This window comes from Lontra canadensis, unplaced genomic scaffold (genome assembly GCF_010015895.1).
Source record: "Lontra canadensis isolate GAN:19392208 unplaced genomic scaffold, GSC_riverotter_1.0 scaffold24, whole genome shotgun sequence".
NCBI classification, from domain to species: Eukaryota; Metazoa; Chordata; class Mammalia; order Carnivora; family Mustelidae; genus Lontra; species Lontra canadensis.
The window spans coordinates 19410878-19426415 of NW_022631018.1; the positions used below are offsets into that span (position 1 = coordinate 19410878).

Genomic DNA, 15538 nt, shown 5'->3' on the forward strand with positions numbered 1-15538 from the left:
GCGTCTACTCATTTCTTCCCAAGGAACAGATTCTTCTTCCAACCACTCTGGAACATTCTTTATTTCTAGTCAGGGGGTGGAGCAGTGACACTGCAGGGATCCTATCAGTTTTCCTCACAGGGTGTGACCTGCCTTGCGGCTGTTGTTTCATTTTATTACAATATCAGAGGCCAAGGCAGGTAGGGGGGCAGGTTGTCCTAAACTGCTTGTGTGTACGACACTGTGCATGCCCCTGGCATTCCAGAAATGGAAACTCGGCATGCCAGAACACCTCTCTAACGAGGAAAGAGGTCATTGTTCATTGTTCATTTATAACTCAGGCATGTGGAAGGAGTTTGGTATCCCCGAGGCATTCGCAGTTTCACTTCTGCTCACCATTTCCCGGGGCCCTGGTGGAACAGGGGTGGTGGGTCTGACCCGGCCCCTTCACTGTTTTTGACCTGGAACAGCCTGCCTTGGACTGGACATCCAAATGCTGACCTAGGGAGACCAGAGGCCACTCTCGAGCTGCTTGAGCCCTCAGTGATCTCCGATCAACAGGGCCTCAGTGTGACCTGGGGGCTTCCGAGCCCCAGGATGAGTGTGGCTTCTGGGTGGCAAGACCGTCTTCTCTGAAGGAAGGAGGTCTGTGGAGGCCCCGGTGTTCTGAGCCGGGCCTCAGTCCTCCAGCCTGTACGTGTGTTTCTGGGGGGGCTCTGAGTACATTTCACTGAAAGTGTCTTTCTCTTTTTCAGACTGTTCTGCGTTAGAACTGCTTGTCCGAAACTAGGAAATGCTAAAAGCACATTTATCACTATCTTACTGAGGCCTGAGGAAAAGGTTTTGCCAAAAACAAACAGCCTGGAACCCAGAGCTTTAACTGGATGAGTTTCTAATCTTGAAGAATTGCTGATATTTAAACAAACCATCCTTTCAAAGGACTTTGCACTCCGGTGTTGTCTCCCTGAAAGCTCCGGGCACCATCCCGGGAGTCTGTCCGGCCAGTGTCTATGAGGTAGACAAGCGTGTTTCTCTTCACGTGGGCTGAGATCCCCGCCCAAGGTCCGTTCAGAAGTGAGCAGAGCTTCACGGACCCTGAGGTAATTTCTCCTTAGGACCAGCTCAAGGTTAGCTGGCCAGAGGGAAAACTACCCCTTCCCTTCAGACTGTCCATAGTCTGTCCCTTCTGATATTCCAGGACCTGGCTGTGTTCTGGGGCTGCCTTCTTCAGTCCCGTTCCCTGTCCTGTTCCCCCTCCCTACGCCCGACCCCAAAACTGTGCAATCCGGGAACAGGAGAGCCATGCCCGGTGGTGCCTTCCTCCTGGCTGCAGGAGCAGATCTGATGGGAACAGGGCTGAGCGGGGATAGTGAGCTCTTACCCTAGTTAGACAGAAACCACCGGCCATTTCACATTGGCTAGAGTTCGAAGTTATTATTAGCTAGATAAAAAGTTAAGTAAAAGTAGCAGGAAAGAGCAGGAAGCTCTTGAGGGGGCTCTGAAAATGCACACAGCGGCCTGGCTGCTTACAGAGAACGGGAGCAGCGCATACACATCCATGCAGTCGAAGAGGGGATGTGGGGAGAGTGTCCGTCGCGGGGACTCGCTCACCTGTGGGCAGGAGGGCACGTGTCTCCGCAGTCCCTTCTGGTTTCTCCCATTTGCCCCCGCATTACCTCACATTCCCCTTCCTTCCACTCCCCCTCCCCAGAGCAGCGAGTAGGACCACAGCCAGGGACCGAACGGGGAGGAAGAGGGAGGAAGCCAGGTCGTTGCTAGCGTCAGCGCTCAAATGTTGCAAACACACCAACACCTCCAGTTCTGAAACAGAGAATCACGTCCCATAGCTGTTCGGAAGTGGAAGGGCTGGTGAGACGGGAGGAGACTGCCTCAAAGGGATGTTGGGGCGGAGGCTACTCTCTCGACTCTGGTGGTTAAAGTGAGAGGAGACAAAGTAAGACGGCGAGGACAGCAGAAGCGTCGGACAGGCAGCATCCAGGGGCAAATGTCTGTGTTGGTGAGCGATGGCCGCGGAGAGGACGGCTGGTGGAGGCTGCATCCCCCCCGCCAAGCCCACTCTTGTCCGAGAAACCCAGGCCACTTCTGGTTTTTGAACCCTCTTCTTGGGTTTCTCAACGGACCGGACCTGCCCCTCTGGTAACCGACCCTCAGGAGTCACCTTCCCGGAGGTCCTTCTTGCAACCTTTGCCCCCAGGGGCTGAGCTGTTACCTTTTGGGGAGGCTGAGCACTAACGGCTTGTTCACGAGGCTGGCCTCACTAAGCCAAGGAATCTTGCCAAATTTGGGAACAGACACCTGGAGAGAAATGGAAAGGGATCGCGTTGCAGACCGGACTGCCTCCGAGCCCGGCCAGCGCAGCAAGGGCCCGAGGCGGCTCACGCAGGCTGCGGGGCAGCCGGCGCGCTACGGGCCGGTGCTGTGATCTGAGCCCTCCGAGCCCCGCCGAGCATCCCAGAGCGAACCGCGCTCCCCGCACGCAGCGGACGGGCAGACGGAGCCCCGCGCGGTGACCGGCCGAGTCGCGCCGCGAGCTCGCGGACCAGCCTCGCGGACCTCGGCGCGCGCCGCGTCTTGCCTTCCCCGCGTCCGTCGCGTTGCGGCTTCATCCCTCCCGCCCGCTCGGCCCCCGTGAAGTCGGCTGAGCGCGAGCAACCGCCCACCGGCCTCGGACTTTCCTGCCGCAGCCCCACCACCCCTTCCCGGCGGCCGAGGGCAGACAACCGCGCCCTGCAGCCCAGGCGGTGGGCGTTCGTCTCGGCTACTGCGCTTTCCGGCGGGGGCTCTGCCCTCCCGCAGCCGCGCGCCGGGAGACGCCACCCCTGCGGCCGGTGCTCCAGGGCAGCCGGGAGTTCGTCTCTTCCGGTCCCTGCGGAGTCGGGAGCCCCCAGCGGCGTCTGCGGGCACTCCCGGGGGATGCGCGCGGGGCGTTCGCGGACGCCCGGGAGCCCCAGCTGAGCGCCTGACGCGTGGAGGGAGCGCAGGAGAGCGGGTTTCACGATCTGTCCTGGTCAGCCCGGCCCCCGGCCCAAGCCACATCCCGCCCTTCTGTCGGGCGCTCGCTTTTTCCTCGGCTCTGAAGGGGCGTCCGCCCCGGGGGAGCCGCGAGGTCTCCGAGCCGCCGGGAGGGGGCAGCAGCGAGCTCGCAGCTCCGCCGGCCGCGCGGGGGCGCTCTCGCCGCGGAGGTGGTGGCGGACCCGGAAGTGCTCGGCCGCCGCCGCGACCTCGGCGCCCCGGAGGGGGAAGGAGGCGGCAACTGCCCTCCGCGAGCCGCGCAGCCCCGGCAGGTGCGGGCAGGTGGGTCCGGGGCGGGAGCCGGTGTTTCCGGGCCGCTCTGTCCTCCGCCGGCCCCCGCGGGCCCCAGGCTGGTGAGTGAGGGGGCGGCGGCGGGCGGGGCAGGCTCGGGAGCGTGCGTGGGGCGCCCCGGGAGCCCGGTCGGACCCCGCGGCGCGGACTTGCGCTTTTCGGCTGCGCGGCCCGGGCGGCGGCCGGGGGGTCCCGGGGCTGGGGTCCGTGCTGCAGGGAGGGTCTCCCGGTGCAGCGACACCTGTCGCGGTCTCCGTGGAGACATGGGGTCGGGCCGGAGGAGTCTCCTTCGCGGACGCGCTGGCCGACCCCGCTGTTTCTGACCCCGCGGTTTTCACTGCGCAGGAGGAGCCGTTGTGTTCGCGCCCGAGAGTCCTTTGCAGCAGAGTGTGATCGGAAGGCGGGTAAGTCCGGTCCCTGGGTAAAGGGTCTGGTGTTTCCGAGTCCCTCCGCCAGTAAATCTGAGCCCGGGCCCTTCTGTGTTGTGCGGTTTACTGTTGTCTTCAGGCTGCCGCCTTACCTCTTTTTTAAGTAGTAATCGATGCCTTTGAGAGCTCAGTAAATAGAAGCTCCGGATCCTGTCCCTAGGAATTTGCATTAATTGCCGCTGAAGGACACAGTGACAGGGAGGGTTTGGGGGGCTCTGAAGCCCACCGCAGGCCTCGGGGGTATGTGAACCCCGAGTAACTGGTTTAGAGGCAGACGTGTTGGGAGGCCGAGGCTTTGGGGTCCGACGTGGGTTTGAATTTGGCTCCATTGTTCACCACTATTGATTGGGTCTGAGGTTACCTGAGCAGTTTGAACCTCAGGTGTGTGCGTTTTTACTCAGAAGGAGGCATTTTGCTAATTACAGGGGAGCTAATGCTAACCCCAGAGGTGGGGATTGAGTGGAGGGAGCCCAGAAGGCGCTCGGTAAGTTAGAGCTAACAGACCGCTGTCGTGTGCTTGGGGTTATAACTTCGAGTCTCAGACGAAATGTCAGTGTCCACAATGAAGTGGCCACCGCATGTGTTTTGCTCCAACTTTTAATACACCGAGGTGGTTTGATTTTAACTCGGTCCTTCCCTTGACCTTTCACAGCTTTCATAGGTTCACAGTCCTCCTTTTTCTAGGAACTTGGTTCAGAGAACGAGCTCATCTACTGGAGGCCTGGCCTGGGTTGCTGCCTTTGAAACTTGGAACAACATCAGCCGCAGCACGGCATGGAATTTCCAGAAAGGTCTTGTTTTGAAACTTCGTAGAGAGCAAGAGCCACCTGGACTCGTGCGAGGGAGGTTGCACCGGCCTGCGTCTGAGGGAGAGGATCATGTGCGCCCAGCCTGTAACGAACGTGAAGGAGGCCAAGTGGCAGAAGGTCCTGTATGAGCGTCAGCCCTTTCCTGATAACTACGTGGACCAGCGTTTCCTGGAGGAGCTCCGGAAGAACATCTACGCCCGGAAATACCAGTACTGGGCCGTGGTATTCGAGTCCAGTGTGGTGGTCCAGCAGCTGTGTAGTGTCTGCGTTTTCGTCGTTATCTGGTGGTATTTGGATGAGGGTCTTCTGGCCCCCCAGTGGCTTTTTGGGACTGGGCTGGCTTCTTCACTGATTGGCTACGTTTTGTTTGATCTCATCGACGGAGGTGAAGGACGGAAGAAGAGCGGGAGGACGCGGTGGGCTGACCTGAAGAGCGCCCTCGTTTTCGTTACTTTCACATACGGTTTCTCGCCAGTGCTGAAGACCCTGACGGAGTCCGTCAGCACCGACACCATCTATGCCATGTCGGTCTTTATGCTCTTAGGCCACCTCATTTTCTTCGACTATGGTGCCAATGCCGCCATTGTATCCAGCACGCTGTCCTTGAATATGGCCATCTTCGCTTCCGTCTGCCTCGCGTCACGCCTGCCCCGGTCCCTGCATGCCTTCATCATGGTGACATTTGCCATCCAGATCTTTGCCCTGTGGCCCATGTTACAGAAGAAACTGAAGGCGTGTACTCCCCGCAGCTACGTGGGAGTGACGCTGCTTTTTGCGTTTTCAGCCTTGGGAGGCCTCCTGTCCATCAGTGCTGTGGGAGCCATCCTCTTCGCCCTTCTGCTGGTTTCCATCTCTTGTCTCTGCCCTTTCTACCTCATTCGCCTGCAGCTTTTCAAAGAAAACATTCATGGGCCTTGGGATGAGGCTGAAATCAAAGAAGACTTGTCCCGGTTTCTCAGCTAAGTTAGAGACTCCCATTCTGTTAGGAGGGCAGGCTGCTAGACTGGCCTCCCCACTAATGTAGGATTTGAAGGCAGAGTCCCATTCTGGAAGCAATGTACCGATGCGGGTCGGGGAGTGGAGATCAAAAGAAAAACGTGTAACCAAAGGCGTGGGTGGTGAAGGTGCTTGTCCTTTCTGTTATTTTGTGGATGAAGAAGCTTCCTGGGGCCCTCTTGAGTTCTTGCCTCTCACTCACTGTAACAAATGAAGTCATGTGGTTTCTATTTATTAAAAAAAAAAGTAACAACACACCCATTAAGTTGTCTCACGATTTTTCTCTCAGCTGGAGGCTGACGGAAGGGGCATGGAGAGTGAAGAGAAAACGAAAATATGTGGGTTTATGTGGAAAGTCACTTCTACCTTTATTTATGTAGAACTCAAATGTGAGAATCCTGGATGCTGTGCTCTGTTACTGGCTAAGATTACAGAATTGTCACTTCACCCTGACTCCGGGCTTCTCCTCAGCCCTCAGGGAGGCGTGGACAGGCTAACTGCAAGGGAGAGTGTGAGGTGTCACATAATCATAATCACATAATACATAATCAGATTATGTCACGATACATAATCAGAATGCCGGGCATTCAGAGAGGCGGACACAGTTGGGAACTCTTTACTAGAGGAGGCGGCCTTTGAGCTTGGTCTTGGAGGTGAGACTGGGATTGAGGTAAAAGGTGGTTTTAGGGCAAGGTGGCAAAGGCCTTTAGGAACCAGGTAAGTAATATGAACAAGGGAAGCCAGTAGACTTCGTGCGGCGAATGGCAGCTGAGCCCGGGACGGAGCACACCCTGGCCAGCGAGGGGAGCCACCGCTCCAGCTGAGGGTTTCTGGCCAGAATGTGGGCCTGGCTGCAGATCTGTAGAATTCTGAGTAAACGCCGAAATGAAATCTCAGTAGCTGCAAATGGGATTTTTCTTGTGGAATCTGACTTGTAAATTCTGTCAAATTTAAATTCTGACAGAAACTACGCTCGGATACAGCCTCTGGCCACCGTTGTGCCACATCTGTTCTTCGGGCCGCACAAAGGTAGGAAAGTATTTCACGGGGGCTTAGGGTTATGGGGACTGGAGGAAAAGTTGGAACGGGAGGTTCGAGTGACAAGAATTTGGGGTTCCCACTGCATGTCATTGGGAGCAATCCAGCTTATGTAGGAGGGAGGAGATGATTAGATCATGGGCTAATTCTGCAACTGCTCTGTGTCTCGTTTTTTACCTGTAAAGTGGGAATGGAAGTATTACCTCTAGAACTGTGGTAATTGAGATCTAGGCAGAATGCTTCAGGAACACTGACACCACAGTCACGTCACACCGCAGTCACGTCACACTGCAGTCACGTCAGCGGTTCCTGTTACCAAGTTGACCTGTAGGAGGACTTGAAGAGGATAGAGTACAAAAAGCATGAGGCACCTCCCAGAGCAGCTGGTATCTCCTGAAATAAGTCACTGGGGGCAGGTCCCTGAGCCATCTCACTAGGGATTAGCTTCAAGTCAGAAATTTCATCCGAGTCGTCATCTTCCAAAAGAGTTCTGCTTTCTTCTTCTCTGGACATAGATTTCTCAGAGTCTCGTCTTCAGCAGGGTTGTGAACTAGTGTCTTCAGTTCTCTCACCTCACATCATTCTTTTTCCGACTTGAACTTGGACTGATGAGTATAGTGTTTCATCAGGATGGGTCGTTTTCCCTAAGGCATGTTAGATTTTTTTCGCAGTCCCAAGGCACTGGCTCATGGGGAGAGACGGATCTTGGAAAGTGACTTGAGCTCGGGGCATCCATCTACTGCCTGTGTTGGGTGTGGCCTTTTCATGCCTTGAGAGGGCCCAGAACTGGCTCCTAGTTACAGTGTGGCTCACATTAGGAACAGGGCAGGTGTTAATGGTTGACGGTAGTAAAGAATTGTATAAAATTGTGCTTTATTTCTTTATATCCTAGTACATCTGCCTTATTTGAATGTGTTTCTGATGATCAACCTCATGGAACTCACGTAGCAGCCACATGCATGTTGATGAGCAGAAAGTTTTCCAAATTTGAACCAAAGTTTGATGATAGAAAGTTCTCCAGATTTGAACCATTTTCAAGAGTAGTTTCAGTGGGATGAATTAATGGGCCTGCGCTGTCATTTTCAACTCTTCTCCGTCACGCTGTATATAGTATGTGGAGCCCCCCAAGGCCTGATCCTGTTCGTTTGGCGGTTGTGGTTGAGTGTGGAGGAGGCAGGGGGATGGGGAGTTGAGGGTTGGATGTGAGGGTGTAGGGTCAGACAGCCAACTCGGTCCAGGTAGAAATGTGGCGAGAAGGATATTCCCACCAGGGTGAACAGCACGTTCAAAGCGTTCAGGGTCCCGATTTCATCCTGGAGGGGACAGAAGCACAGAATAGACGGGCCGTAGGGAGAGGGCTTGAGGTCTGAAAGTGCTGAGTACTTTGAATTAGCGTGTCCTATAGTCAGTGCAAATTAAGGGTTTTTGAAAAGGGATATAAGATTCCTACTGAACACACGTTTATGCATATATACATAAATAAAATTCTGGCCACAGTCTTGAGGCTGAACTACAAGGCTGAGCGTGGGGACCTCTGTGGCAGTGGTGCAGAGTGTCTGGATGAAGGGTGGTGACGATGGTGGGCGTGGACATGAGGGGCCTGATGCCAGAGATTCTTTGAGATGTTGGGAGACTCATGTTGGGAAATGGAAGGGACTAGAGGATGAGTGGGGCCTCTTAAGCAGATTTCTGTTTTATTCACTATTCCATGAAAAAGAAGTGAGAACAGATTTGGAGGTGACGAAGATAAAATAAGAATGGGACACATTAAGTTTGAGGTGTCTCAGATGGGACACTCAGGCTAAGGTGTTGCACATGTATCTGGAAGACACTGGCTCTACATTCTGGGCATATTCTAGAAGGGTATTGAGATCTAAACAATCTAGTGCTTTTGTACTTGGAATTCTTTGTACAGAATTGGTTGCCCCATAACCAGGCTATAGAGGAATTAGAGATGGGTTACAGACGCAGAATTAAAAAATCAAAATGATAACCAAAGGGAAAGAATGCCCTATGAAAACAGATTAGAGAATTGGACACCACGGCCTGGAAGGAAGGCTCAACAGAGATACAGTCATCACCTCTAACACTGACAAGGGTCAAGGGGAATGTTGGTTTGTTCACCGAATCATGAGTGGGAGAGGACACCCTTTGAAATCCGAGTAGGGTGTGTTTCAGACAAATGAAAGTATAATTTTGTGCCATTTCAGCGTGTAGCTCCAAGAAGTTCCCCACACCAAGGACATAAATGGATTCCAAAAAGATTTTGGGGAAAAAATACAAATAAGCCGTAAATATTTTATAAGAAAAATGTTAAGAAGTCCCAAGCCCATATGCGGTGCTCCCGAGGGATGATGAGGCTCCCTTAGGCGCACTGCTTGGGGTTGCTGCTGGCACAGGGACACAGGCCTGGATGACGATGGGTATGACCTGGTGTGACAGTCATTGGGAAAGCTACTCATCCCTAAAGCACAGTGACGCAGCCAGTCTCTTAAATTCAAGCTACTTTGGAAGAGTGCAAGCAGAACATTAATGACTTAGATTTTGGAGGATATTATGGTGCGTGTGGGAAGGGAAAGGAGAAAGGTAGGGAGAAGGTATTGCAGTAGCCTTAGAATTAAAATCCCAAACCAAATGCTTGCTTGCATAGGAAACTGTTAGCCCTCCCTTCTCTGCACCCGTCTCCCAGCTCTGCTTCCTCTCAACCTTGTGGTCGATAGGTACCGCTGGATGGAGGGTGGTGCCGGCGAGTGAGAGCAGAGAGGGGGGAATTGAGGAGGTAGCTTTGCCTGTCCCTCTGAAATGGCACCATTGTGGTTGGGACAGAAGGGATCAGGGAGAGGCAGAGCTATAGGGCAGCGGCTGTGCCTTGTTTTGTGGCCACGATGTGGCTCACAGAGAGGACTGGCAGGTAGCTAGAAGGCTGTGCGGGGATCTGAGGAGAGCAGCACGTTGGTTCTGTGCGGTGACCAGCTTGGTGTCTGGGTTACGCTTCTGTACCATGACAGGGCTGGAAACTTTTGAGGGAGCCTGTGGGCAGCTGGCTTCGACTGTGGATTAAAGAATCCATGCTGAGCGCGTTCAAGGAGGCATGGAGCCATTCTACATCTAAGCCAAAGGCTCAAGATCAAGGCAAAGAAGAGCCAGCAGAGGGCACCAGTCACACAATTTTACACTATTTCAAACCCCCTGGACGCGGGGAAACCAGGCTGGCACACAGTGCCATCCTGTGGAACTTACTGATACTTTTTGTAATGAAAGTTAACAGTCTTGGAATTCTTGATGAATTGTGGTTTGAGAAATAACTACATCGTTTGAGGTCCCCCAAAATTCAGGAAATAAATAGCATGCTGGGATATGATAAATGAGAACGGCTACATTTTCAAGCACCAGGCACTGCATTAGGCACTTTATATGCCTTATTTTATATACTTCTCCTAACAGTCTTGTAAGACAGGTATTATTTTCATTTTACAGTTGAGGGGACTGAGACTTGCAGTGAGCCAGGAACGTGCCCAAGGCTGTATTGCCAGTTTGGGCTGATACTTTGCTTTTCTGATAGCTGAATGGCATCCAGGGCCAAAGGCTGACTGGTAGGCAGTTGCTTTTAATCCTTTCTCCAATTCCTTATCCCCTTTCTCCCTTATTCCTACCCCCAACATCTAGCAAAATATTTCTTGTCCACCCATGTTGATCTCTACTCACTTTCTGCCATTCACATTTTATGATGTTTGGCCTCAGGAATGTATTCATTCAGCAGATACTCACTGAGCACTAACTATGTGACAGATACTGTTCTATGTGCTTGAGATAGATCTAGGAGCAAAGTGGACAAAGGTCGTCTGTCTAGTAGAGCTCACCTTCTACCGGAAGAGAGACAACAAACCCAAGTAGAAGATAACATGCTGTGGGGGAAAAGGGGGAAAGTATCACTGGTGTTAAATAAGGGGTCAGGGTGGTCTCGTAAGTAACATTTGACCGAGGACTTGAAGATGAGCGGATCATTCAGATTCCCAGGGGACGAACATTCCAGGCAGAGGGAAGAGCTGCTGTACTCGCGCTGGCAGAAGACCCCGGGCTGCCTGCATGTTTGGGGAAGAGCAGGGAGGGGCTGACGTGGATGACCAAGGGGAACAAAAGACAAGGCCAAGGAGGTGATGTGGGGTTCTAGATCACATACGACACTGCGGGCTAGTGAAAGGACTCTGGCTTTTACTCGGAGGTGGGAGCCATTGGAGGGGCTTGGAGAAAAAGAGGGACATGATTTGCCATACATTTAGGAAGGCACATTCTGGTTTTGCTGTGGGGCAAGACGAGAGCAGAAAGCAGCGTTAGGAAGCGCTTGGAGTCACCCAGGCAGGGATGATGGTGCTCAGAACACAGTGATAGCAGAAGTGGCGAAAGGAGTCACATGCTGATATCATTTGAAAGTTGAGTTAAGGGCTTTTTGACTTATTAGATGTGGGGTATGAAAACGAGAAGAAGCATAAATGACTCTTAAGGGTTTTGGCCTGAGAAATTGAAAGAGAAAGAGATGTGATAAGTTGAGCTGGGAGTCAAGGCAACCCGGGTGGAAATTTGGGGAAGAAAATCAGTTGGAGGTATGTAGGGTATGAAATGTAGATGTAAGGGCTGAAATGTTGAGTAGAGAGTTCGACGAGTTTGGATTTTAGGCAGTGTATGGGGTGGAAATCACATTTGGGAATTGTTGGTCTATAAATGCTGTGAGACTGGATGAGGTCACTAAGGAGGTTGACAGGAACTGAGAAGAGGACCAAGAACTCCAAATTAAAAGTTCGGGGAGAAGAACAAGCAAATCGATCTGGAAGTTGGAGTCCTGGGACCCGAGTACAGACGACTCGAGAGAGAGGAGGTGATCAGCTGTGATCAGACGGAAATCTGGGATGGGAGAGACGACACCACCCTTGTATGCTGAGGGCAGTGAAACAGTGGAAAGCAGTAGTCGATGAGAGGACAGTGGGAATATTCTTGGGCATGTAAGAGGAGAAGGGGTCTAGTGCACGAGTGGAGGGCCTGGCTTCGGCCAGAGGACAGGACCATTACCTGTGGTAACTCTCACGAGCGGAAGGCAGATACGTAGATGCAAATGCCGGTGAGAGGGTAGATGGTAAGTGGGTAGATGAGGTGATGGGGATTTGGGGAAGTTCTTTTCTGATTGCTTCAATTTTCCTGGGGAGCGGGAGGCAGAGAATCAGCTGAGTGATGATAGGGGAGGAGGTGCTGGGGGACTGAGGAGCAAGAAGGCAGGAGATAGGGCACCGGGGCAGTGAATGAACAAGGGATGGTTAGTGGAACTGCTCAGCAGAATTAAAGGCTCACTTGAACGTGGTAATCATGACTTGAAAGCAGAACTAGTTTTGTGTGTGTGTGTGTGTGTGTGTGTGTGTGTGTGTGTGTGTGTGTTCCAGACCCCGTACGCGTACATGGGTGCAAACAGAGGAGATGGAGAGTTGAATATCCTCAGGGTGGTGAGGAGGTACGGGAGACGAGTGTGTGCGCACGGGCGTGACTGTCATCACAGACCCCGGCATTTTAGGTGGGTTTGGAGTGAACCGTGACGGGGCTGCAGGGCAGGGAGCAGATCAGCGAGTGGGAGGTCCCCGCGGTTAGAGGGTTGGGAAGTGAAGAGCAGAGAGTAGGGACAGGACTGTCACTTTGGGAGTGAGTAGCTGAGGCAGAGTGAGGGCAACAATGGAGAAATGAAGTCCAAGAAAATAAGTGGGATGGGTGGGCTGGGGTGTTGGAAGGACGATTTATATCTCTGTGAAATCCCCAAGAACTAAGACAGGAATAGTCCTGGGGAGAATGACAGGGAAGCAGGAGGTAAAATCATCAAGGAACGAGGGACCGTGAACTAGGGGTTGGTGGCTTGAAGGGACAGTGAGGGGTAGAATGTGCTATAGTCTGAGGCCACGAGGTCCAAAGCTAAGGGTTTCAGGGCGGATGGAGTTAGAATGGTCTGAACGCAGAAGCGAGGAGGGGACGCCAGCCCCGCAGGCGCGGCAGGACGAGGACCGTGGGGCGCGCGCTGCCGCTGTCTGAGACGCCTGCACGGGCAGCGGAGCCCCGGGAGGGGATTCGGGTTAGGGTTAGAGCAGAAACGTGAAGGGCACACCCGGACAACAGGTGGAAGGTACTGGGGGTTCTGGTGATCGTGGGAAGGAGGTTACAGAGGCCTGGGGTACGGGAGGGCGGGAGAGCAGCCCAGGATGGGCTTGTCCAGAACCGCGTGGAGTGCGTGCAGGGGACCTCACGGTCTAGGGGAACTTGGAAGACGGACGTAGGCTGGGGACAAGGGCTCATCACAAAATCCCGGTGGGTTCGAGGCAGCCGGCCGGGAGAGAATGCAAGTGTGGGTGGGCGGGGGGAGGTGCGGTCTGAGTGTGCAGGCTTTGTCCTCCCGAGCGTGCTGCTGTTGCTTGCTAATGGGTTTAATGTACTAATTCTAGGGTACTAATCCTTGGAGTAATGCACATGGTAGCAAGAGCCTTTCGGGGATAATGACACGAACTTCCTGAGAACTGTGCCATCTTCCATCGCTGGGGCTGTGCCACTTGTAGTCTTCTAGAAGGTTTGATTCCGGGTAAAGGGACCGAGGCTATGATGAGAGCCAGAGTTTGGCCAAGGTCCTGTGGACAGTCGGTGCCGAGGAGGTGCTCTCCCCTGAGCAGGGGACGGCTCTGGACAGCTGGGGAGACCCGCTGGGGCGAGCTAGCTTAGACCACGCTAATGCTCTGGGCTGTTTTGTTTTTTTTCTTTCTCAGCTCACAGGTATGATGAGTGTGTGTCTGTTTACTAGGGAACCAATAGCAACCGCTAACCCAACCCAAACAGCACATTCTCTTCCCAGATGTGAGTTACTGTGAGTAACAGGGGATCCCCGAGATGAGGGGGTTAGGAAGCTTCTGCTTCCCAGCTGCCCAGCGTTTGCTCAGCGCTGGGGGCCTGGCAACACTGGAGGGTTGGTGCCGCCTCACACCCCTCGGGTAACGCAGGGGCCCAAGGGCCAGAGGAAGGGGCTTAGAAAGGCGAATGGCCTTTTCTGCCACCATCTGGCACCAACTGGCACCTGGGTGCCGATGACACTCTGGATCAGCAGGAGGTCATGTGCCCTGCACAGACTAGCCCTGCAGTCCCTTGAGCGTGTGTTGCTGGGACAGTGGGACAGATTGGTTCTGCCGGTGCAGAGGTGGAGGGAAGCGGCGGTCCCTCCGGGCCCCGGTAAAAAGCTCGCTCGCCGGCTGTCCCGGCTTTCCCAAGCCCGGCTGGCTCCCTGCTGCCCGCTCCGGGCCGGCCCTGTGGCCTGTGCGGAGCCCAAGTAACACTTGGACGCTGCTCAGTGAGAACGCTGTGGGCCTCCCGCTCTTTTAAAATTGCAAAATAAACAGATGCTCAGGCCCTGGGCAGCTTTTGTGTGTGCAAGCTGCGTTTTTGTCTTAAAAGCGAGAACGGCAACAGGCAGAAGGAGCTGTCTCCTTGGCTCTGACTTGCTCTCTGCTGCCTTCTGAGCTGCTCTCTCAGAGACGAGAAGTGGGAGCAAAAGCTCCAGCCCAGAAGAGCCGCGAACCCTGGGCCTTCCAGAGTGTGAGATGAAGCTTCAGAGACATCTTTGCCAGCAGCTGTTCTGAGAGCTGAAGCCCGCGTCCGTGTCGTCTCCATTCCTGTCCTGGGAATCCTTCTGTCTCCCTGACACCCGGGGAGTTTGCCGAGGCTTGGTTTCCTCTCTGCCTGTCCGTGGCCCCCGTGCGGGAGGTCCGCTGAAGATGTGACCTGGGCCTGAAAATCAGGACCTGATGTAAAATACTGTGAGATTCGATTTGGGTAAAAGCCGTACGGGAGTCGCAGATTAGTGTCGGTGCGTCCCACAGCCTTCGGTCTAATCAGATTCAAGAGGAGCAGAAGCAAACAAACAAGGGTGTGTGTTGTGGTGGTGGAGGCAGCTGGGGCTTCCTGTCCACAGGGACACAGAGTAGTGCAGGGGCACAAGCTCCGTCTGATTTATGCAGACAGACTCTGTAGTGTTAGGAAGGGCTGCGGAAATTATTTTTCGTTTTCAGCAGCCTTCCTTTAGGTGAGGTTCGGGTTTTTGTTTTTGTTTTGTTTTGTTTTTAAGATTCTATTTATTTGTCAGAGAGGGAGGGAGAGAAAGCATGAGGGGAGACGGTCAGAGGGAGAAGGAGACTCCTCTCGGAACACAAGCAGGGGGACTGGGAAGGGAGAAGCAGGCTCCCTGATCCGCAGGAAGCCTGCTTCTCCCTTCCCAGTCCCCCTGCTTGTGTTCCCTCTCTTGCTATGTCTCTGTCAAATAAATAAAATCTTAAAAAAAAAGTCATACTTAATACTGAGCTATGAAACAGATACTATAATAATTTTCAAACTCTGGGATCCAGAGGATCGAAGGGTGTCCTGCGCCAAGCCGACCGGACATGTCCGTGACAGTAAAGGACGAGCACAGGTTCTCCCCTGACCTTTCGGCTCTCGGCTCCTAGGCCGTTTGTTGTAATTCCTGTCCGCGTGTATGCGGTCCCTGTTTGTTTACCAGCGAAACTCCCTAAGGGAAGGGTTGGAAGTTTTCTCTACTTTTTCCTACCTTTAGTTCTCTTTTCTGCATCTCTTACTTGCCCTGGATTTCTCCAGCTGGAGACTGGGGAACTGCCCTCGCTGCTTCCCGGGGCGGCGTGCTGCAGGGTGCCTTCTGATTCCGCCGCCTTCTGTTGGAAGCCACAGCAAAGCTCACGGGCTACTCCAGCTTCAATTCCACCGTCTTTTCCTCAGCCAGCACTTTGTGACTTAGAGTCTGGTATTAGGCTATTCCATAGAAATAGTACATCTGGTTTCTGATTGGCTGAAATGAGTTCTGTCGTTCCTTTCATTGGCAGAGGTCAGAATCGCGGTGTTCCGGAAGGTCCGCATGCGTTGGGTCAGGTGGATAATTTGGGTTCT

The 15538-nt window shown here is 53.6% G+C and overlaps 2 protein-coding genes across 2 annotated transcripts in view; one reads left to right on the top strand and one right to left on the bottom strand.

Annotated features, from left to right (window-relative positions):
* CUNH1orf105 (chromosome unknown C1orf105 homolog) overlaps positions 1 to 15262 on the bottom strand; it is a 35214-nt gene extending 19952 nt beyond the window's left edge. The window contains exons 1-2 of the mRNA XM_032862985.1: positions 15186 to 15262; positions 2210 to 2295 (exon numbers count right to left, since the gene is read on the bottom strand). Of these exons, the coding sequence (XP_032718876.1) occupies positions 2210 to 2295; positions 15186 to 15206 (107 nt within the window). The 5' untranslated portion in view covers positions 15207 to 15262. The remainder of the gene's footprint in view (positions 1 to 2209; positions 2296 to 15185) is intronic.
* PIGC (phosphatidylinositol glycan anchor biosynthesis class C) lies at positions 4562 to 5772 on the top strand. Its single transcript, XM_032862984.1, has one exon. It carries the CDS (start codon positions 4610 to 4612, stop codon positions 5501 to 5503), a length of 894 nt encoding a protein of 297 aa, XP_032718875.1. The 5' UTR covers positions 4562 to 4609; the 3' UTR covers positions 5504 to 5772.
* Positions 15263 to 15538: the final 276 nt, after the last annotated feature.